We start from the raw sequence: 24180 nt of genomic DNA, 5'->3' as shown, positions 1-24180 counted from the left end.
TACACCAAAACAAATGTGATCTATTTTAAACATGATAAAGCAAATGTACAGAAAACAGTCTTGTTAGGCCTTTTATGTGCAGGTTCTAGACTGAAGTCAAGTGCATTTCTGGTAATATGTATTTCAGCCATGCTTTAGAGGTCACATTAAGCTGAGGAGTCCTGAATGACCATTGTTATTCAGGTGCATTACTCCAGTGATTGAATTTATGCTTGAACTTCCTCTACTGTATTAAACCTTGTCAGATTGATTAATTTCTATTTCAGACATTTAGTGTGTGACATGCATCCAGAGTAAACGAGTGTGCACCATGTCAAGAAAGTAAGGGGGCAATTAAGGGGTACGTTTTAGTGTTTGGGAAATAGATATGCTAGGTGTATGCTCGCTCTCACCAAGGGCAAAGCTGAAGTAACCAGTGTCACATCCAAATGAAACCTGAGATTTGTTGAACGTGAAATGAAAATGGCACCCTGCACACCTTCAAGGCCTTGGCCGTAGTTAAACTGCTTGGTTTTTCCCTCCTCAGGCTCAACTCGCCACGGAATGGACATGAAGAAATTCGCACTCCTTCTCTTGGTCCTCTCTCTTTGTCTAGAGGAAGGATTTGCCAAAGAGAAAGGGACAAAGAAGGGAAAGAAGAAAGGGAAACAGGTTTACTGTCCGTCGTAAGTATGGATTAAACCACATCTTGCACTGGCATGCTGTTTCACACAGCCACTGTATGTACTGATGTACTGTATGTCTTGTAGCCTTTATTGCAGGTACTTCGAAAGAGGTGCAATGGCACAAGTTTCAGAGTCTGAAAAACTGAACACTGCAATTTTTGCACTCATCTAAAAAGATATTTAACTCCAAGTCATAATGTTTAACTATTAAGACCTAAGAAGTACTCTACAAAAGCACTCTAAAGGCGAAGCATTGTAAAAAACACAGCTCCTGACACCTGAAGGTTTTCGGATTAACTTGAAAATCAAACCATATAAATCACACTTATGTCATATCTGGCTCTAAAGATGTTGCATCTGATCTCCTTGGGTTGAACGTAGATGTGTTTCTCCTTCTGAACAGACAAAATCTCACTAACTAACAAATTATTCTTAAAATAATTTGGAATACTCAATCTGAATTTGCTGTTGGCAAGACCGATGCTAATAATATATATACAATAAATAATAGTAATTTTTCATAGCAGACATTTTGACTTGTAGGGAGCACATGTATTAATGATGTCTGCATTCCACTAAGGGGAGGTCCTGCTTTAGTGAATTCTGGCTCACTGTCATGACTGACTGGGACACTTAATGGAACCGAGCCATCCTTAATGTTATTAATTGTGCCTGTGCTTTTCTTGCTGAGACAAGCCAAAATGTCTACTGTAGAAAGCTCTATAGAGGAATAGTAGTGTGCATGTAAACAAGGGGAATTTCTAATTAACCTATTGATTTGTATGTGAAATGGTGGCAGTTAAGCATTCATTTAAGGCATTACTTAGTATATTTGACACCTGATGGATGTTTACTTTCCAGTTTTTATGCAGTTCTACTTGGCTTGTAGAAGCCGTCCACTAGACTCAATGACTTTTCGGGAATCTGTACCTAAAACACATCAAACATGGCATGTGTAAGACCCTAAATAAACATAATGTGTCAACTAGATGATAAATAGAAGTAAGTAGTGTACAGAATGCACATTTTGACCATACACTGTACAAAGATGGACAAAGATGGACAAAGGAAGCCAAAGCAAGTAGTCCTTACCCTGGTGACTGGCTGCAGTATAGGTCATAAGCTCCACCCTCTCCATGTTAGTGGATAGGACTTGGGCCAAATTAAAATACTAAAATACACGTCAAATAATTCTTTTTCAAGGATAGTTTCTGTCATTTTAGGTAGTTAATATAATTCTGATGCACACTCAAGTGTCCATTTTTTCTGATAAGTTTCATTTTAGTTAGTTATTTGATGCTATGGAAGTAAGTACAGTGCATAATCCAACATTTCCTTGTAACTGGACGAAAACACGGGTGAGTCTGGCTGAAGTGTGGGTGGATTATCGATGTTGTGGCTCCGTGTGGCTCCACTCGGTCAGGACTGTGTATAACCTGGCTCCAAACTCAAGATGACGCCGCCCGTATCCCGGGGAAAATAGTGTCAATTTGGCCAATGCAAGGAAGTGGTCATGTTGTCCATATTTGTATACAGTCTATGATTCTGACATGCCGCTGAAGGCCCCATACCTTTATGTATTTTAGAGCAGCACCCTCTACCTCCTTAAATGGTAACAAATGGCTCCACAATGAAACTTCTTAAAATGAGGAATGAACTGTTTGATGTAGTCCCCAGTATTGGCAAGTGCAAGCTATATGACATATTTCGTGTTTAATGCTGCAGATGTCTTTGTGGATCAAGGAAACCACTTGGTTTCAGTTTAGCTCTTGCGCTCTAGGTTGTCAGAAAGGTCTGTTAAAAGACAGGGAAAAAAAGAGGTTTAGTGGATGGGAATTGTGTGTTTCACTTTGATCAGGGGAACCGCAGAACATATACACGCTGCGCTGCATTCCTGTGGAGCACTTCAACTCATCCTCAGTGTGTGATAAGGTTTACATAATGATATGTAAAGTGCTTTGAGAGGGGGAAATTCTTTGGCAGGCGAATACACTGCCACCCAAGAGGAGGCTTTCTGTTTCTCCTTTCTTTCCTACCAGGTCCTGTCCACCCCTTTCAATCGCTCTGTTTTTTTCATTAGTCACCCTCAGGGAAAAAAAGGAAAAAAAAAGATGTTTGACTGAATATCTTTGAAACTCACCACTTCATGTTATGGTGGTAATTTTCAGTAGAGAGCTGTTTTTTTGCATGATGACTCAACAGAAACTTTTGTTGTTTGTCTTGACAGGCCATTTATGCTTATTGCCACTCACACGCCCTCACACTCAAATCTGTTTCAGGAATAAAGTGAAAATGTGATGCCGATAGTGGAGTCTTCGCTGGTCAAGCTTTTGCCCAGTGGTTTTGCACGTCTCCAATTCTCACAAATGACATGACAATCCAACTTTAGCTGTGCTGTTTTTTTTTAAGGAGCAGATCATGTTAAGATAGTGAACGCTGACATTAACGGAAACTTTTTCTAAATATCAACACGCAGAGTTGCTGGCATGGCCATAGACTTGATTTAATACAACTGTACAGATATTTCTTTAAAATACTTTATTGTCTTGGAAGGTGAAAAAAATGTCTTCCCCAGTTATGATCTCAGAAAGCAGCACATCACTTTTCCAAACATTGCCTCACTCTAACATTGTCTGGGTGGTCCAAATCTTAACAGCCAATTTATTCCCAAACTGGTAGCGCTCTCGGGTTATAGTTTAATCAGAGAGTATACAGAGCAGAATGGGTGCACTGTGCATCTGAACTGTTCATCTGCCAGGAATTTGACCTGCTAATGTAATCGGCCCTAAAGTTCTCTCTTCGTCTACTTTGTTTGCAGACAGCTGTCATCTGAGGATCTGGCCCGAGTCCCCGCAAATTCAACCAGCAACATCTTGAACAGGTTACTGATCACCTATGATCCCAGAATACGGCCCAACTTCAAAGGCAAGTCTCCGTCTTTTTTTTTTTATTCACATTTTGGCTCCAGTGCTCTCCTACTAATTAAAGTCTAAGTATAAATTATACAATGAATATGTACCTTCACTTTCTTGTCAGGATCTGGTGCTGAGACAGGAATCCATAAATGTGGAGACATTAATTAAAATGCATACATTCTTTTGCGTGGTCTTGCATAATATATAGCATATAGTGTAGAATGCTCTCAGGTTGACTACACAAAGTGGACATAGTCTCAAATCTAAAAACAAAAACACATACAGCTTTTTTAACTTTTATTTGATGAAACAGTCAAGGTTTGGGATTTAACATACTGTATGTAATCAAACCGAAATCCAGTATTAGATCAAATGATCAAATCCAATTTCTTTTATATACTTTATTTTACCTCAATAACTCTAGCTTTCATAATTTGCAATAATCAAAAGTCATAAATTACTACATGTCAAAGATTCAGTTTGAATATGTGATGCTGTTGGGCAGTAATGCCACATTTTTAGTGGTAAAACAACATTCATGCTCCAGAGTGATGTGTTTTCAGAGACAGAGGACGTTGCTGAGGAGGACCCTGGTAATGAGACATCCTCTAACCCTAACCCTAGACTTAGTTGTTTTATTTAAAGAGCTATTTAGGTAGTCAACACACAAACATAACGTACCTGGCACATAAACCTGGGTAACAATTTGAATTCTAATCATTTTCTGGAGGTTTAAATTGCTGGGGTCAAATTGACCCCAAGGATAAAAGGTATAAAAAAATTTGAAGGTAACAGGAGGGTTAAACGGATGGAGAATTCAGTGGCATACAGTGATGAGGTTGCAGCTTTCAACCGACTCAACCCCCCTCCATTTCCAGGCATGTAGGGAAACCTACAAGGGCTACTATAGAAACATGGTGGGTCAACATAATCGCATAACATGGTGGCCTCAGTGGAAGAAGATCTGCTCCTCATATAGTTATGAAAAACTTATTCTAACAAAAACAAACTTCATTTAGGATCATCATTTAATGTTATCTGCATGTTTTCAACATTGTTCATGGCCACAGTGGTCTGGGGTTCAGGGGGGAACTGTCAAGTAATGGTTAGAGAAGCAGCTTTGGGACCAAACGCTCACAAGTTTGCATCAACTTGCATCCATGGCTGAGGTGCCATGAGCAAGCACTTAACCCTCTGTACACAGGCGGCAGCACACCACTCTGAGTGTACACATTACTGTGTAAACGAATGAATGAGAGAAGGAATTTCACCATGTGGGATTAATACGGTAAAATGTGTTATTTTTGAGTAGAAACATAAGGCTTGACAGCGGTTCCTTGTGGGAACTGGAATCAAACTGAATCCTTAAACCCTTAAATCTTTTAGTCTTTGTTCATTCGTCACTGCCCATGCCCACCAAGTATTCATCTTCTGTGTTTACAGTGTAGTGTAGTACATATCACACTGAAGGGAATATCGAACTTCAGTCTCACAGAAACAGCCATAAAAATAACAAAGAGGTGACTAGTGGCCTCTCTGTCTGACTGATAGTCTCACCAGTCATCAGGTGGATCCGCACATAGTTTCCATCCTCTGGCACTTGGCAGCAGGAGCTGTAACAGGGAGTTGGTTTTTGATGTGTAGTCTCTGCATGTCAGACTCTGCTCCCTCCCAGACTGCCTGCGACTGGTCCAGCAGCCAAACATCTGCTCTTGATTTCAGGGTGGGCCGAAAGCCCGTCCATTAACATCGATGTCATAATCTCCCAAATTAACATCTAAACTGTGTGAAACACAGTGCGTGTACTACTACAATCTCTTCTTTCCTCTCCCTAAACCCAGGAATTCCTGTGGAGGACAGAGTGAACATTTTCATCAACAGTTTCGGCTCGATCCAAGAAACGACCATGGTAAGAATTCACTCCAATCCCACGTCAGCCTGATGGTATTGATAATCAATACTTTACTACCAACTAGAAGCAGTGGGACGTGGCTGAGAACTGCTTTGTCTTACACGTCTTAGGAAGAGGGCATGAGCATGTTTTCTAGATGGCGTCAGAACATTTAGCAGTGAATCATTTTGAAGACTGGGGTTTTTCATGCCTCATTTACCTGATGGCTTAATTGCTGATAAAGAAACACAGTTTGAATGCTAATAACCAGATTAAACTCAAGGACGGCACTAGGTCGACTCTCTATCGCTTAGAAAACAATAGAATTCTTGTTTCTAAAAAGGCCAGCTTACATGTGTCTTTTTATGTAAAGCTGCTGGAAGGAAGCAAATAAACAGGAAGTGACGTATTAACATTCACAGTAATGCAGTAAATGGAGTGCAGATTGACTGAATCCACATTCAGACTTCAAATGTGCCTTCTATTATGTTAGAGGTTATGATCACAAGTTTCAAAAGTATACCCTTATTTTAAGCAAATGACTGGAAGCACAGTTATAGTACAAGATACTGTCAGTTCTAAAAAATAATTTTAACATTTAATTCTACTGATGTGCAGATCTCATATTCTGTAAACATATATATTGATGCATCGGTAGGCAAGATGTTTCTCAAATTTAGCAGACAGATTTGTGTACAGTGTGGCATCTAACATAAAAAACAATGTCTTATACTAATAATTCAATTTTAAGGTACAGCCAGCCGCAGCCTTTATAAGAACAGACAGAAGTGATCAATGTTCATTAGTGTTCAGCTGTACTTAGTTTCATGAGTACAAAGTTTTGGATCATATATCCTGGAATTGGAGCTGCATGGAAGTGTTTTGGCTACAGATCAGTTGAGTTTATTCTCTTATAAAATCTTCAAGGAAACAGTTTCACACCAAGACCTGTTGTAGATCAGTTAGGCTCAAGCAGAGAGTGGATAACACTTACAATTCAGATGGTAGAAGTGGGGTACACAGATTGTGGAAGAAAAGAAAAACTACTGGGGAGAAACAGAAAAGAAGAACAGAGAGGAATTAGGCATAATGAAGAGAAAGAAAGAGAAAAGCGAGAGCACGAAGAGGGATGACAATAGAGGAAGAACTGAGGTGGAAGAAAGGTGAGGAAGACAAAGAGGACAGGAAGAAGAAAGTGAACAACGCTGACAGAAAGTGAGAAATCTTGGCAAGATGTAAAAAGGGATAAAGGCAAGAGAAAGGTGAGACAGACCAAGCGAAGTAGACTGGAGAATATACGACAAAAACAAGGGAGAAGAAATGAGAAAGTATGAATAATCTGTGAATAATTGAGACAGCGAGAGAGAGAAATATCTAAAGAAAGAGAGAACAGAAGAATAGGAAAAAGAAGATATCAAGAAAGAGCCAAGAAAGAGACAGTAAAAAGAGAAAGAGAGTGCACAGCTCCCATATGGCAGCGTCTGTCTTCCCTCCTCCCTCTGGACAGGAAAGAGAATAAAAGTGAGGAAGGTTCAGAATGAAACTGGGAGTAGGAAGAAGCGACAGCTGGCCACCTCTCCCCCTCAATTTTTCACTCTGTGGGATACCTGATCTCAGGAAACCCTCTCTCATCATTTACACCTCCCCCAGCCAAACACCGCCACACATCCACTGTAGTTAACACACATATTTTCACTTTTTGGTAGTAGTTCTCAGAAGAGGATAACTTATTTCATGTTGTGAGATGAGATCAAAAGCTATGTGTTTTTTAATGCTTCTCAGCTTGAGTTTTAAAGTGGTCGTGTTAAATCTCTTTGGAATTGAATGTGGTACTGGCAACTGGATAGTGAGCCAGAAGGAAGATATATGTCCTTGTCTGGTTTTCAGAAAGGCAAAGGTGTGGGAACTGGTCTGTGTTTCTGTCAGGCAGAAAAGAGCCAGCAGAAGATATTTGTGCTGTCGCTGGAGGACTCGTTGGACATTGGAGTCTATCATTAAGTTGTGTAGAAATGATAGCTTGCTTTCCAAAATGTGATATCAACAGTCTGACCAAAGGTTTCCCTCTCTGGTGTCTTTACTGGCACGAGAATGCTGCGTAGTTATTAATGCTCGATATATAAACCATCCTGATATATATCTGCATAAAATGGTGTCTATTTCTCATTTATATTCAACAGTTAGGAGGGAAACCATTCATCTGGATCCTCCTCAGAGACTTTGTGCATAAAAATGGACCAGCACACAAGAATTATGTCCATATATGGCACATTTATTGTTATTTTAGCAGTTTATCAAGACATGATAGTTATAAATTCAAGCTTATAGTGCATGCTTTCCACTTTTATTTGACCCTCCAAACTGAATACAGGTTTTGGGAATTATGGCTATTTAATACACATTTTATAGGGTCAGTAGGGGGTTTCTTGCCAACATTTATGCTCCCAGTAGACAAAAAATATGCCACCATTTAGGTGTTAAATACACTCTGTAGACTGGTTCTCATGGTTCATCATGGAGTCTGCTGTTGAGTTTGCTGTATTTAATCCTACAATCCCTTGGCTTCAACAACGTGGAGTGTCTTAATCTCAAAACAGTCCAGAGCACGAAACAGTGACAGTTGTAGACATTCGAGCAAATTGAAAAACAGCTGCAAAATAAAGCCAAGCAACATAATCGAAATGTTAAAAAGGTCGCAGTGGAAGGTGGAAGTTTATTTCTTCTCAGAGAAGAAACGCACACACAGACACATAAAGCGGTGGGCAGCTTTATTTGACATACCATCCATCTTCAAACTCAGCATTAATAGCCCACCTGGTCACAGAACAGCTTGAGGTATGCCATGTGGGCCCAAGAAAATGTCCCCAAGCCTCGAGTGATACTTTCCCACCAGGAAGAATGTGGACGTGTCACTATTAAGCTCACTAATGAAGTATTTGCTGTTGCTGCATTGATAACATCTGACCATGATACTGTGCAGTTTCCTGCATGTTGACTCTACAGAAGACGTCATGCATGTTTGTTGCTGCAGCTGTAAAATGTCATCCTGCACTTAGATGTAAATGGAAAAAGCCTGTGAATGAACTCTGAAAGCCCAAAATGAGGAGAAAAATGTTGTACCAATAGTGTGGTATCTTACAATAGTGAACTGAAAAGGTTAAGGTGTTTTTATTCCGATGTTAAGACACATTTTTGATAATTAAAACATGTATAGCCTACACTTGTTTCCAAGCATATATATTCTATTATAACAGTTTGCTTTTTGGCCCCAAATCGAAAGCATCCAACTTGTGTCCGGTAGCAATAGAAGTCGACATTAACCATGTTTGTACTTGTCTGGTGCTGTAACAGGATTACAGAGTCAACATCTTCCTGCGGCAGCGCTGGAATGACCCAAGGCTGAAGCTGCCACATGACTTCAAGTCTGATTCTCTTACTGTTGATCCCAAGATGTTCAAATGTCTCTGGAAACCTGACCTGTTCTTCGCTAATGAGAAGAGTGCAAACTTTCATGATGTTACCCAGGAAAACATTCTCCTTTTCATTTTCCGTAACGGAGATGTCCTTATCAGTATGAGGTAACAATTTCATTTTTAAATTTTTTTACTGTAAATAATTAATGTATTTGGCATGAAATGTGCTATTTTTCTACTCTCACAGAATGGTTATGAAATTTATGGCCCAGCATAAAGAACAGCTTCTTCAGTTATGCAGTCATTCTGCAAAATATTTTATCTCATATCACAATATAAAAGTCCCTTATGTAAAATTTCTCCACACCAAACTGCAAAAACTGGCCTTTCGCTATACATCTCAAACGGAACAGTCACTCAGATTATGAGGGTTGGGTCACTGCCTTCAGGAAATTCTAAGTCAACATTACACATGTCACATTTAGGAAGATTTTTGAATTTTCAGACATTTGTGCTTTTAGTGTCAAGGACTTTCAAGGTGAGGTAGGAGCCAAATGCTGGACACTGTACGATGAGGCAGGAGTAGGCAAAAAGTAAATTTAATTAAAACAAAAGGAAACACAAAGCGCTGCTGAGACGGCAGGTGAACCAAAAACAAAAAACAAAACCTTCAAAAAGAAAAGAATGTAACATAACAAAACCAGATCTAGGAAACACAGGAAACAGGGAAACAGTAGAAAACAGTATGAAGCAACAGAGGACAAAGGGAAAGGCAGGACTATATATATACACACAAGGGCAGAGGAGACACAGGTGAAAACAATCAGGGCGGGGCAGACAATTACACAGGTGGGAAATCACAGGACAGGAAGGTGACGAGAAACAGGTGAAACCAATCAAGATGGGGAAGACAATCACAAGGGCGGGACGATACAGGAAGAGACACAAGACAGGAAACCAAGAACATGACAAAATAGGAAACAGGAAACTGAAAAACATGAAACCTGAACGAAACTCAAAACATGAACACAGGAATCAAAAAACCAGAGCCATAACAATTAGTGTAATTCCAGAATGTGGAATTGGGTTAAAGTGGTTGAGTCTGCAAATTGGTCTGGTGCAGTCTGTGTCAGGCTGTCGGTGACCATCTGTAGCCCTAGGTTTTGCTGGGTGTCCTGCAGTGCTGGCACTAGTTGGACTCCCTCTTGGTAGCCTTTCTGAACAAGGAGAACAGCGAACAGTGGCAGAGTCTGTCAGTGAGAGAGATCCCTCTCTTTGGCTTTTCATCTGGGCAAAACCAGTGCACAAGAAGAGAACCAGAAGTGAAGAATGCAAGCAAGCTATAAAGTGAATAGGGTACTTACAGAGGGTCCTTCTTATTATTTCTAGCCTTCATCTCATCTGAGCATTTCAAAATGCAAATATCATTACAACGACGTGACCATTTGGAATGAAGAAGCCTGAGACCTATTGAGGAATGCACGTGCCAGTCGACACTAGTCACAGCTAGTCCTTTAATGTCAAACATATGGCACAGGGGCCAAACCCGGTCCACCAAATGTTCCAATCTGGCCTGCGGGATGAATTTGCAAAGGGCCAAAATCACATAGAAGACTGCATAATGGAAAAAATTTGGAGAAATATGGAAAATATGGAGAATTTTGAGAATTTGGAGTTTGGGAACTAAAATCAGTTTGACACCCCTGGTTTAGAGCTTTAAATTGCAGCATGAAGAATATCATGTTCTAACAATCTAGCTCCAACCAGTATTAAAAACATTAAGTGTTTCTTGCAGCCATTACCATAGCTTACATACCAACTGAACAAGACAAAAAGAAACTCCTTTTATTACCGTTTGTTAGGGCAAAATAATGTCAAGCGGCTATCAAGCTGAATTAATGAAGTACCCAGCGAAACACAATGGGTATATTAAAGTGCAACCATTATGCATAGGTAAACAAGACTGAATACATCATATGATTTAAGGCCTAATTGCACTGGATATTATCTAGGGAGCCAAAAGTGCTAATGTTTGTAACCGGTGATCATTTGTATTCTTAATGCCCTGAAAATATGCAATTACTTCTTTAGTTTGTTTTTCAGTCTGTTGGGGTGTCATGATTTCAAGGATTTGCTATAGTTTAAAATAATTACTGAAGCCGCAGGCGCAAAGACAGAAATCTCAAAACATAATGAGACTGCTGACATTCACAGTATTTGGTAAAAAAGGAGCTCAGTGTAAACTAGTTGGGGCTACAGCTTTGCTGTACAGTATTAGGTTTCAGACGTCTCCAGGGATAATCTGTGACATGTGTCTGTAATTTTGAGTGTTTAACATATTTTGTTTATCCGGCGCAAATGCATCACTCACAGAAAGAGACATCGGGGTAAACCCTTAAATCCTGTGAGATCGCAAGATAATACCACTGTTATGCAAACAAGGATTTTGTGTGAGTGTAAGTGGATACTTAGAGAGGAAAACACTAAAGCATAAATGAAAAGAGCATAAATGAAAACCTAAACACTATTTTTTCTGTATCCTCCTCCAGGTTGTCTGTCACTCTCTCATGTCCGTTGGATCTGACCTTGTTCCCCATGGACACACAGAGGTGTAAAATGCAACTTGAAAGTTGTGAGTATTCCTGAAATATTGCCAGTTTAAAGCACCTCATCAGTTGTGCTTGCTGGTACTTAAGAAACAGTATTTATGAGTTGGGAATATATTTGTTGTATTTGTAAAATAGTTGTTTGGGGGTTAATGAGAGCTTCTAGCTCTTAGCTAGCATTTAGAAGCCAATTTCAGTTGCAAACACTTAGAGAAGTAGAATAAATCATCTTATTTTATGGTCATTGTGAGATATTCACATCTAATTGAGCATGAGCTGCATCTCTTGCATCTTGCTTACGGAGCAGTTTAAACTTAAACAAGAAAATAAATTAAAGTCATTACCATTTATTACCGAACCCGACTGCTGAGATGTATATCTATCTGCATGTTCTTCTATTTTCCAGTTGGCTACACTACAGATGACCTGCAGTTCATGTGGCAGACAGGAGACCCTGTACAAATGGATGCTATCGCCCTGCCACAGTTTGATATCAGACAAGAAGATATTGATTATGGAAACTGTACCAAATTCTATGAAGGAACAGGTACTATCCTTGCTGCAAATTCTTTTTATGTATTTTTTTGCAAGAAAAGTCCTTTGAAAATACGTCTCTTTGTTTATACCGGCCAAATATACACAGGTTTCCTCGGAATTTTAATTGCTCAGTTGATAGTGAAAATGTATTTTGAACGACTTTATTCCGCATTGGCCTCAACGTTAATGTCTAACAAGGCGGTGCCATTCATCTTTGAGCATTGCTTTCATCCATTCATTAATCTTTATTTCTGAACTGAAAATATTTTGTTCTGGGTAATTTCTTGTGTCTTTCTTAAATTAAGAACTCAGCAGTGTGTTCTTTTGAACATGGTCCGCTGCTGAACATACTCTTACAGTTGTGCAGTGATGTGATGCTTAGGGGCAGTCCAATCTGGAGGGCTTTTGTTAAACTAAAAATACTCAAGTATCTTTAATTCAAAAATTAAATCCTGGAACCCGGAAAGTAGTAAGCGTGCTTCTGTTGCACCTGACCAATACTTGGTTGTGTGCCGTTTTTCTTTCTTTCTTCTAAAAGAGTTCCTTCTCAGTTATTCAGCTTTCATTCTTTAATTAAATTGCATTTTTCAAATGTAAGTTTTGTAGAGTAGTGTTTCTACTGTTGTATGTTCACACGGTGAACTTTAAACACAGTAACATCAAGTGACTTAAGTCAAATCCAGATATGCAGCTTTGCACGTGCAGCTTTATAGAGTCATGCCAGAAATGCAACTCTCTCCTCCAAACAGATGATCGTTGGAACACAATTCATAGCACAGTAGTCTAAACAGCTCACTGCAATTATTATTTATGCTTCTATTCCATTCAGGTGTGCCAGTTGAGCTAGCATGCACAACCAGATCCCTAACTCTAGAGCACACTAGAAATGAGAGGACACAAAGGATGACTTATTAATATCAGTACACCTGCGTTTGACGACTTCAATCATGTTGGAACTAGGATTATATTTAGGGTTCAGTTTGGACCACACATGTCAATGTAAAGGCCCGCAGGCCACATCCGGCCTACAAGATAATATTTTATATCTAATTGGCCCACAGGTATTTTGCGTGTGCACCATGGATACTACAAATCCCAGCCTGCACTGCAATAGCTGAACTTTTGGCATCAGGCCGGTCAACTCCCCTTCCCAACTTTATTGACAAACTCATCAGCAACTGTTCAGCGTGTCGGTAGAGTCCATCAGCGCGGGGCTCTGAAGCTACATCAGTCCATAAGCCACAAGCATTAGAGCACTAAAGACTAAATTCAGAGATTCTTACATAGTGGGTTTACATACATACAAACAAAGACATACAGAAAGTGTCATTTAGCCAAATAACAGCAGCATGTTTAACACGCCTTAGCATGCTAACATAGTTAGTCTCCTTTTATTCTGGCGTCAATTTAAATTGTCAATAACAGCAAATTCATTCAACATACATTAAGAAACCATACTCTGGACTGTTAATCTCACAATGTTTTATGAAAATAACGTAGTATTGGCCCCAGTTGGTAAAATAGTCTGGGGAAAAGTGTTTGGAACGCAATTGCAAGATTTATTCTAGATTCTTTGTTGTGGCTTGGAAAAGGTTAAATTCATATTTCTGGATGAATGATTTCTAATAAAACATCTGAAAAGACATATGGTTACATTTCATTTAGAAATGCAATGAGTTTATCTTTGAAGACAAACAGATGTTTTGAATTTATTTCAGGTGTCCACCACTAAGTTACTGCTGTCCATAGGAGAATGAAGTGAAATCACTGGCAGTTTTCTATCATACCTGTCTGCTCACATGCAAACAAGTGCATATTTCTGTGACACAAATATGGTACAAACAAAACAGAGATTTTCCAGTAAAGGCGTTGCATGTTCCTGAGTTGTCAGGGGACTCTTCGTATGAAATCTGATTTCAATCGTGAAGTTTTTTTGTTGTTTTCCTCATAAAAGCAAGAAAGTTTTCCAAGTAGCTAAAATGACGTGGATAAACTCTAATGTTCCAGCCTGGCCATTTTTTAGGATGGTGTTAGAGCTAAAAATACAGACTATTCCTCTAATAAACAGAAGACAAATGACAAAAAAAGGTTCTGGTACTGTGCCATACACACATCCTGACCAATGTGAGTACAAATGGAATGGAAAAACTATCAGCCGGCAGAGCTGGTATGACCTCAGTGCTCTTGCACTTGGGAGGCACACTGCTGCAGATGAGTCAGGCTTTTAACTGGTTGCCATGGCTACCTGGCCAGAAACAAAGATCACCTCTGTGCACGACTGGTTCAAGCCTGTTCAGTGACACAGACAGCCCTTATATGCTGCATTAAAGCTACAGAGATCCCTTTGCTAGTTAAATATTATCCTATTCACCATCCCATCGGACCGATCAACGAGCCTCAATGAGCCCATAGCACCATAGCACTCCTGGAAAAAAAGGTCAGAAGTTTTTGGATGCTGATTCCATTCTGGTTACAAAGGAACATTTCCAGACACTTATGCTGTACTGTATTTAAAATTTGAAAAAAAGCCCCCCCCCCCCATTCCTTCATCTAGTGTGTTTATGGCTACTGACCTTTTCTTTGCTTCCCCAATTACTAATGGTAGACACAGCTGCATTTTGCTTTGTGCTTGGGCCAAAGGAGGCCGATCAGATTGAAGACTTAACCTGGCCGCTTCATTTCCTCTTAAAGCCTAATGTGGGTTTAATAGACCAAGTCGGTAAAGAGCCATTTCTCTCACCTGCTCGGCTTCAGTTCAGGGCCTTGCTGTTCTTAAATTTATTTTTCTAGACCAAATAACAGAGCAAAGACTGACAAAGATATTCTCCAACTACCATTTGTTTTGCTCTATGCTAGAGACCGAAATACAGCCAGCTTGTGTATGTGTGTACGTCTCATTCCTTTAAATGTCAAGGCTAACAGTGTTTCAGTGAAAACATTATATGGTATTTGACCGTTGTCTCCTTCCTCCTGCAGGTTACTACACTTGTGTAGAAGTTATCTTCACCCTAAGGCGACAGGTTGGCTTCTACATGATGGGTGTTTACGCCCCCACGCTGCTTATCGTAGTCCTCTCCTGGCTGTCCTTCTGGATCAATCCTGATGCCAGTGCCGCTAGGGTCCCCTTAGGTATGGATTATTCGATCAGTTCCAATATCTTCCTCTGATGTTTACCAGTACACTAAATCTGCGGCTATTTCTGGAGCTATTACCAACCAAGGTCAAGTGCATAACTACACCGTAGATTGAAAAAAAGAGGGATGGGAGAAAGTGCGTTTATTACTAAGGTAATAAGGTGTTAAAATGCTTGTCTGAAACGATTGGAAAAAGCACGGGATAAAATATTATCGGTAATAAAGTAAAGCTCTAAAGGGTCTGGATGGTTGTAGGGAATCACTGACATTATGGCCCCAATCATGTCACTGATGACATCTTCAATCACTTTGACACCATGAAGGACTTTATCTATCATGCTATCATTCTGTATGTGATAAATCATTAGATATATGTGTAATTGACATATTGTCAGCTATCACGGTGGAGCAGCCCTTGTAGTGTGGGTCTAAATACAAAGGAATTAGAGCCAGCAGTTTAAACACATGTTTAGGTGTCAAATAAAAAGGTTGCCAATTTTTAGATATTGTAGAGATTCAGGCCAAAGGGTGAAATGTTTCAGCTGGCCAAAAAGGCACACCTGATACCTATTAATCCCAGCAGTTTTGTTGTTGTTCCAAACCAGAGTAGCACAAAAGAGTCTGGCCAGAACATTAGATGACTTAAGTGTTATCCAGAGTTAGCAAGGATGTCCCAATACTGGTTTCGTTTAGGTTATGATGCTTGTTTGTTTGAAAAATCACCTTTAATAACCAAGTGAGCACTCTGTAGTAACCATAGACTGTATATACATATGGACAATGTATCACCACTTCCTTGTATTGGCCAAACTGACCCTATTTTCCCGGAGATGCAGGCAGTGCCATCTTGCGTGTTTGGAGCTAGAGCCTGCGCAGTATGGTCCAAGAGTGGAGCCATGCGGCTCTCAATTTTTTTACAACTCTCACAGTCCCACAGACTGCTTTACTGAGCAGTTGGCGTGGAAACTGGTGGTCGCCATTATGTCACATGCTATTTCTATTGCGTCCAATAACTAACTAAAGCAATACCTATATAAAAAATTGTCATTTTAAGTAGTTAATATAATGTTAATGTATGTTCAAGTGTCAGACACCATCCTTAAAAGAAATGTGTTTGACGAGTATTTTAGTGTTTTAGTTTGGCCCAAGTCCCATCCGCTAAAATGGAGGAGGTGGAGCTTATGACCTACAGTATACTGCAGCCAGTCACTAGGTGGAACTCTACTTGCTTTGGATTCACTTTTGAGGAGCTGTTCTGCCTTCCATATACAGTCTATGGTAGTGACCCTCTTCCTTACAGTGTTTACATATTTGACAGACTCTTTTAACTAGGTTCATACACTCTCTTATCCAAAGCACTGTTCTCATCTTCATTCCTCATAGATATTATTATTCCTTTCTAATACCCTGCATATTTCCATTTGTTCTAACTCACCAAATAAAGCTTTGTGTATCTCAGAATGTGAGATACCTGTGGACTGGTTATCCAGATTCCTTCCCATGAAATGTAATAGTCTTATTTATGTTGCATTTCACATTTACAGTTTAAAGTGTTATCAGTAGCAGATTTACCACAAAACAGTCACACAGAGGTCAGTGACGTCTTCTTTCTAGCCAGTAATGATTTTATTGGCTCAAATGTTGACCACATTTATTAGCTGTAGCTTGATGACATTATAATTATGACCTTCTCCAGTAAGTTTTCCAGCTTGATGTCCCCCCTAAAGAGAAAGCTGCCATGATAATAATACTACTGCTTACTGTAGAGTAGGAGTTAGCTTGCCAAATGTCTAATAGAGTGTAATGTATGTTATACAGCCCAATACACTATTTAAACTAAACCACTTTTTGGTTTTGGAGATACTGAAAAGCAAGCCAGCGCCCTCCAAACCTTACAGTAATCCAGGTCACATTTAGGTGTATGAAAGGTCAATTATTTTTTTAAAAGAGTCCATCAAAGTGTGTAATATATCATCATACTGTTTAGAAAAATGTCCCAATGCAGGTACTATTTCATGTGAATACAAAGAGACCATGACCTCTTTCATGGTTCTATTTGTCTATGCCTCATCTTTCCTATATGGATGCTGATACTTCACTCTGTAAAATTGACACACAGCATGTCCATGTCTTTCCTCCTCCTCCATAATTCAGCCTGTGTGTAATACATCCATTGTCACCCCACTTCAGTCATCTACTGCCTCCTTTTCCCCATCCTCCTTCCAGTTGTTTATCACCACCTTCCTTCCATCATCACTCCAACTCCTCCCGGAAGCCTCCTCTGACTCCTCTCTAAATGGGATCAGTCCAGGTCAGACCGCACGCAGGTGTGAGACAACTCTCATTCATTGCTCTTTGCTGTGACTGTGTGAACATTGCAGTGTTTGTGTCAAAGTGTGCGTTCATATACTTTATGCAGCCATGTGTTTATTTATAGCCAAGAATGTGTGCTCTTATGGATACGCACCATGTTTTCTTTCCACTCTGGAAATGTAAACACATGTAGCAGCAAAGATTGGTTTACATTACAGAAAAGCACAATGTGTTGCTTGTGTATTCTGTCAGACAGCAAAGACAGGTTTATTTTGTTCAAGCAGCTGAGGGTGTCACTCGGGGAAATAGGCAAAAAAAGCTATTTCAGTATCGCCACCTTTCATGTTTCTCTCCGTTCACTGATAATACTGTAGGTGAGCTGCCTGCGCTCTCTTAGTAAGGTTTACCCCAGTGAGGAAAGAGCAGTTTGATTTTAAATCCTGAACCCTCTGCGAACCCTTCTTGAGTAGTGACCATAATGAGGCCTGGAGGCACAACGCATTGGCCATTTATGTATTTATTGGCTCTCTGTAGAAGCATTATTGTAAGAAAAAGGACCGTGAAACCCTTCGTTGCTGGCTAGAATGCCCTCCTAAGACTTGCTGTAATTATTTCCGCTATAGCCAGAAAGAGTAGATGCTGTGCGGGGAAATCTCTAACCTGTAATCCTGTTGACTATTGGAGATAAAAACTATTTAATGTTACTCTCTCATTCATGGCTGTCTGAGCCCTCTGAGATGTCCCTCTTATAAAAGGGGTGAAGGAGCAGTCATGAATCCTAACAGCAGTCATTTTCTGTGTATTTTATTACAGCTTTTGTACAGCTCTGTGGATTCATGTATTCAGTATTTTTTGGAGATATATCATTTCACTCCCTTGTGAGTAGGTTGACCAAATGACCATCCACAGTGGAAACAAACATTGAAGATATACAAGAATGTCTTATGCCACTGAATCATAATGACAGTTCATTATATTATTCCCTGTAGTATTCATCCACTCTTTTTGCACAAATTAGCAAATACCTGAAGTACATTACTTAAAGTTGACATTATGTGCCTGGCCATATAGCTCTTTTGGCACTACAACTGAGAACATTATTATCTATACCTAAAAGTCAGGTAGTGGTATCCAACTTCGTCTGACTTTTCCAACTGACAAGGTTACGTGTGTTCACACTCCATACAGGCATCCTGTCAGTGCTCTCCCTGTCCTCCGAGTGCACTTCCTTGGCTTCAGAGCTGCCCAAAGTGTCCTACGTCAAGGCCATCGACGTCTGGCTCATTGCTTGCCTGCTGTTTGGTTTCGCCTCGCTGGTGGAGTACGCCGTGGTTCAGGTGATGCTCAACAGCCCAAAGCGCATCGAGGCTGAGAAGGCCAAAATGGCAGCCAAGGAGAAGGCTGCGGGAAAGAGCCCTGCTGCCAGGAACAACACGGTCAATGGCACTGGAGGGACGCCGCTTCATGTCAGCACCCTACATGTCAGTGAAACTGGTTTGATGCCTTCATTGTGTGTGTGTTTTAACATACATTTGTTAGGTTGAGTGCCACTGTATATGCACATAAATCAGAATCTGAAGACACATGCTGCTGAAACGAGCATGATAGTATTATTATTATGAGAATGATTATTATTATGAGAATCTTATTAGAGACTCCAACATAAAAATTTACATGGACACTATATAAAACAAAAATGCACAGCAAGTGTTCATCAGAGAATCCTGATGTAAAGTATAACAGATGGAAGATGTTTTGTTTAGCTCATCTTTTCAAACACTTGTTTAACCAACTCATTTTACTTCCGCCATACTTCAGTCCCTCCCAGAAAAGTGTTACCTCAACTGTTGTTTAACCCACATGGGGCATACATGCACAGATCCAAGCAGAGAGAAACAATCACATTGAGTGTTTACATGGTTATGTAAACACTCATCGAGATGCTAATATGTTCCCATTGAACAGATTATTAAATGTTTTCACCGCCTTTCTCGATCCAGTTGAAATTCCCTTCTGATCAGGAACACACTACCCTGAGTATATATAATATACAATGCAAGTGCAAAATAATGAAAAAAATAATACACTTTTGCCATTTTCTTACATTATTCAGACTTATAATGCCTCGATGACAGGCTTCTCGTTACCTTAGGGCACTAACACCTCTCTATCCATTCAAATTCAATTATTTATATACAGTATATTTTGTTGGAAATGTTTTTCCATGCAGGAAAATGTAGAAACAACTTCAAATTGCATGAAACTAAACCCAAGCAAAAGCAACAGAGCCATCATGCAGCAGAGGATAGATAATTACAGCTACCATAGGGACAGAATGACATGTAGTTTATGTCATGAGTGACTTGACTTCAGTCGCATTTTGCCTCATGGGAACAGAGTCCTGTGTAATTGATAATGATACTATCCATAATAATAATATGATGTCCCCTTGGGTATCAGTGTTCTAGTTAATCAAGAAATCATTTTAATGATGGTGTGTTTTGGTTGCTTGGATCGAGTTTACAGTTAGTGTTTAAATGCCTGTGTTTATGTACGTGATTTTATGTAACCTCCCAACCACAGTAAAACACACTACAATGCTAAAATACATACTCCAAACCCAACATCCCCTGGCAGTTTCGTAACTGTGACCCGGAGATCCAATCTAAATGCAAAGCAGTGAAATCTAGTCATTAAAAATTGGCATTGTCTCTAACACACACATACACACTGCTCAGCCAGGGCTCAAGTCTTACAGTCGTCTGCACGTCATCGGGCATGCAGGATGTTGTACAGGTCTTCCAATTGTATGCCTAATTGAAATTAATTTACCTCTGAGTCTATGTTAGTCCGAACCACGTTTGGTTTGAGAGGATTACATTATTCCATTCAGCTTTAATGGGTTTTCTTGTCAAAACCAAATCAAAATAATGAAGCTTTAATGAGCTTAATGACTTCAGTGAGTAAGCATCCATAGTCTGATTAGATCCTGTTCACCCTGCAGGCCTTCAGGGAAGTCGATGAAAGGGATTTTTTGGATGACATTAAACTAAATCCTTCTGCAGATTGTTTTCTATAAGCACAGGTGGGGATAGCATGCAGAGTGTGCAGAGGGGTTACAAGACCCCAGATGAGAGTACAACCATATTAGGCAACATTGTTGAGCACAAAGTAAATCTAATTCTGGCTGCAAAGATCTCTCTCTTTTTTTTTTTTTTACTCTTAAAATAGCAGTAGTTTTGATTCACTGGGATGAGTTCCGTCCAAGATTCAGGATCAAACAGCTCCCTGTAGTCTGTTTTCAATTGAGCCCAACTGTCTTAAACTGCCTCATTTAAATGTTTCTTTTAGTTAAGACAAAAAAGAAGTGTGGATGTGACATCATATCTACAGCATAGATTTAGTGCACTTTGATCAAACAGGAGTCAGAGCAAGTGGATGATTCCTTTGTCAGTGCAGGACTGTAGTAAATTTGGAGTTTGATCATATTCACATAACAAATGTGTAGAGGTGTTAACCAGGAACAAAGGTGATAGCAATTGAATTGTAATACATGGGAATCTACATGTAGTTTGTGCAGCCTGATACTCATAGGATATGATATTGCCAGCAATGCATGTGTGTGGATGTGATGAAAAATGCTCACTCAACAGTATTTGTCAACGCCATCTGTTGTGGCTCTATACATCTGTTTATATATCTCCCCATACAGTACTGATTAACTTCTTGGAGTGACGTAGACTAGAGGTAGAGAGAGGAGACAAAAGTAGAGGGTGTGGGGTGAATTCTAAAAAAATGAATAGCGTCAATTTTGTTCTTTTCTGTAATGGAGTGTTGTAAACACCAAAAAGAGATTTACCTCATCACGATGCTGCAATCATGTCTCACAGTTTGCATGTATTAACCAGAATTATTGATTGATTGAATTGCCATTGTTTGTGTCGCGTAATAAACAGCGGGGAAAAGAATGAATAGGCGGAAATGTGCACAAGTGTGCACATTACACTGCACTGATGAAATCGTTGTCATTGAAAAGGGTTAAGAGATTTCAGGTTTCAGAGCCAGAGTGAGAAACGGATAGAAAAGGAAAAACATGAGCAAATAAAGAACAAGCAGGTGTCAAAAACGAAGGCAGGAAGTAAGAGCTATAGAATGATATGACTTCGGAGCGCTGTAACTAGGGACTGGTGCACATCCTGTGTGAAAAAACAGAGGAACGAGAGGCAGGTGTGCAGGTGGGTGTGGGGCTCAGTGGATTGGAGGTGATAGGAAAACAGTGATCACAGCTATTGACAGACTGTATGACAAGCAGAGAGGTTAATGGTAGCCAGACATGAAGTTGCAGCTCAAAACCTCACAGTTGTTAACAGGACACGTCTCCTTCTGTTTTTTTCTTGACATTTGTACCTACCAACCTATTTAGTATTTTTGTTAATGGATGGATATAAATAGTTGTCGAATAACTGTATTTGATAAGTATTATTTGTTTAGTCGGATGTAATAAGCTTTGTAATATCATAAGATAAGAGAGGCTCTATGACTGCAAATTCAGTCTATTGCTCAGTCGACCAGTTTTAAACCACTTTGGTCTGGCTTCTCTGCCTCAGGGGCTGCCAGCAGGGCTTTCAGAATATTAGTCCAATCTTATCTCAGCTCATGTGTTTCTCATAGATAAACACATTTTGTAACGAAGTGATGCAGAATCTAATAATCAATTAGATTTATTTCCCATGTTGCTCTCTTGCACCCAGGTGGCCGAGACCCGCTGCAAAAAGGTGTGTACCTCCAAATCAGACCTGCGGACCAATGACTTCAGCATAGTGGGCTCGCTACCGCGGGACTTTGAACTGTCGAACTTTGACTGCTACGGGAAGCCCATCAATACCGGCGCTGGTCCCGGGAAATCCCAGTCTAAGAACAACAAGAAGCCTCCTCCTCCGAAACCAGTCATCCCGTCTGCTGCCAAAAGAGTCGACCTGTACGCCAGAGCCCTCTTCCCTTTCACCTTCCTCTTCTTTAATGTAATTTACTGGTCCGTATACTTGTGATTATCTTGGAATTGTCCAGTGTTATTAAACCCCCACGCCTCACTCATGGGTTCTTTATTGCCCAAAAAAGATTTACAGACTCCAGTCCCAAAAAAGAAATGTGAAACCTAACCATAAAAAAAAGATTCCTGAGAAGAAGAAAAAAAACTATTTATTATTATTAATACATTTATCTCCACACAAAAAAGTAACTATGATCACTTGCGTATGGTACAATGATTACAAACTAATCTTTCTTATCTTTCCTAAAACAGATATATACAGAAGTGTCTTCAATTCTAATACTTTATTTATGTATTTAAAATGGTACTTGAGAGGCTAATACAGGACTGCAGAGATAGCAACTGATGTGATGGTTGGTGTGTGAACAAATCCACGAAGATTGACTAAGAACAGAGATGAAGATGCACAGATCTATTTAAGAGCATTTGTAAATAGCTATATGATTTTTCACCCCTGCCCGGTGGGAGCGCTTCCGCAAGTTAAATTGAGTCAGAGCAGTTTATTTAAGCTTTAACGCAAAATGTAGCATTATGATTACCTTGCACGTTACAGATATTGCATGTATATGAAGATAAAGTATAATATATATATAAAGTGTTTATTAAACTTTATTATGATTTGCTCTTGAGAAGATACGTGGATAAATAAAACACTCCTGTTCCTGTTCAGATGGTCACGTAACACTGCCACTTCTTTAGCAAATGTATTGTTTGACACCTCAAAAACTGTGTGTAAATGGGTCATCAGTGAGCTATGACCATGTGTTTGTGAAATTTACTAGAAGAAAATACACGATCAAATGACTTTTCACCATTTGATGTGATTAAATATGATGACACTGATATTTGAATAAAACACTGTGCAATGTTTGTTTTTTCACAATAAATAAAAAGAAAGCTGACACACGATCCTCAAGTTTTTCCACGATTCACGTTTAACTTGCAGCTAGATGTGTTTCTAAGAACTCGCAATGGGGCAACAACAGTACGCATGTGTCCTGCACATCACACAACTGCTGTTTCTTCCACGGAGGCTTGACCTCTCTTGATCTGACAAACAAACCATCGGTTATTCATGCAAACCTGAGTGGAAAACAGGACCCCTGACTATCATTGTGAGGCTTCTCATGTGAATTCTGTCTCCGGCTTAATGAAGCGAGATCGATGCTGACCTTAATGTCATGACAACGGGGTCATATTAATGAAGTTTGAAGCCATTTAGGTCAGGATTGTCCATGGAAAGGAGAGCAAAATTGTCATTGTTGTGATTTAATTTATCTAATTGGTTAGCACAAAATGAGAAAACACGATTCCTTTCTTCCTCTCTCTCTCTCTCTCTCTCTCTCTCTCTCTCTCTCTCTCGTTCTCTCTCTGTTGCTGCCATGGTTACAGACACAAGAAAGAAATTTTGTCTGTCACTACAAAACCCAGCGTGTGACACAGATGGAGGCTAGAATCAGATGGGAAAATTCTCACAAATGGAACACGAATCATCAAGAGAGGTGTAGGATTTACAGATTAAAAAACAAACAAACATGCATTTATGGTTCATTTTGACTAATCTAAAGGACCATTTAAGCTCTGACTGAATCTAAAATGAGAGAGGTTTTGCATTGCAGTGCCCCCAAATGGCCACATCTATATTTGTATAAGGTAATG

General features: G+C 39.7%; 1 protein-coding gene across 1 annotated transcript; it reads left to right on the top strand.

Moving 5' to 3' along the window:
- On the top strand, positions 1 to 22519 carry glrbb (glycine receptor, beta b; the record flags this gene model as incomplete). Its single annotated transcript, XM_084549795.1, has 9 exons — positions 1 to 665; positions 3484 to 3590; positions 5422 to 5489; positions 8820 to 9046; positions 11431 to 11513; positions 11894 to 12034; positions 15001 to 15153; positions 18660 to 18952; positions 22223 to 22519. Exons 1-9 carry the CDS (start codon positions 544 to 546, stop codon positions 22517 to 22519), a joined length of 1491 nt encoding a protein of 496 aa, XP_084405921.1. The 5' UTR covers positions 1 to 543.
- Positions 22520 to 24180: the final 1661 nt, after the last annotated feature.

Source organism: Chelon labrosus, assembly GCF_963514085.1.
Source record: "Chelon labrosus genome assembly, chromosome: 8".
Lineage (NCBI taxonomy): Eukaryota > Metazoa > Chordata > Actinopteri > Mugiliformes > Mugilidae > Chelon > Chelon labrosus.
This window is presented reverse-complemented; position numbering and strand designations above follow the sequence as displayed.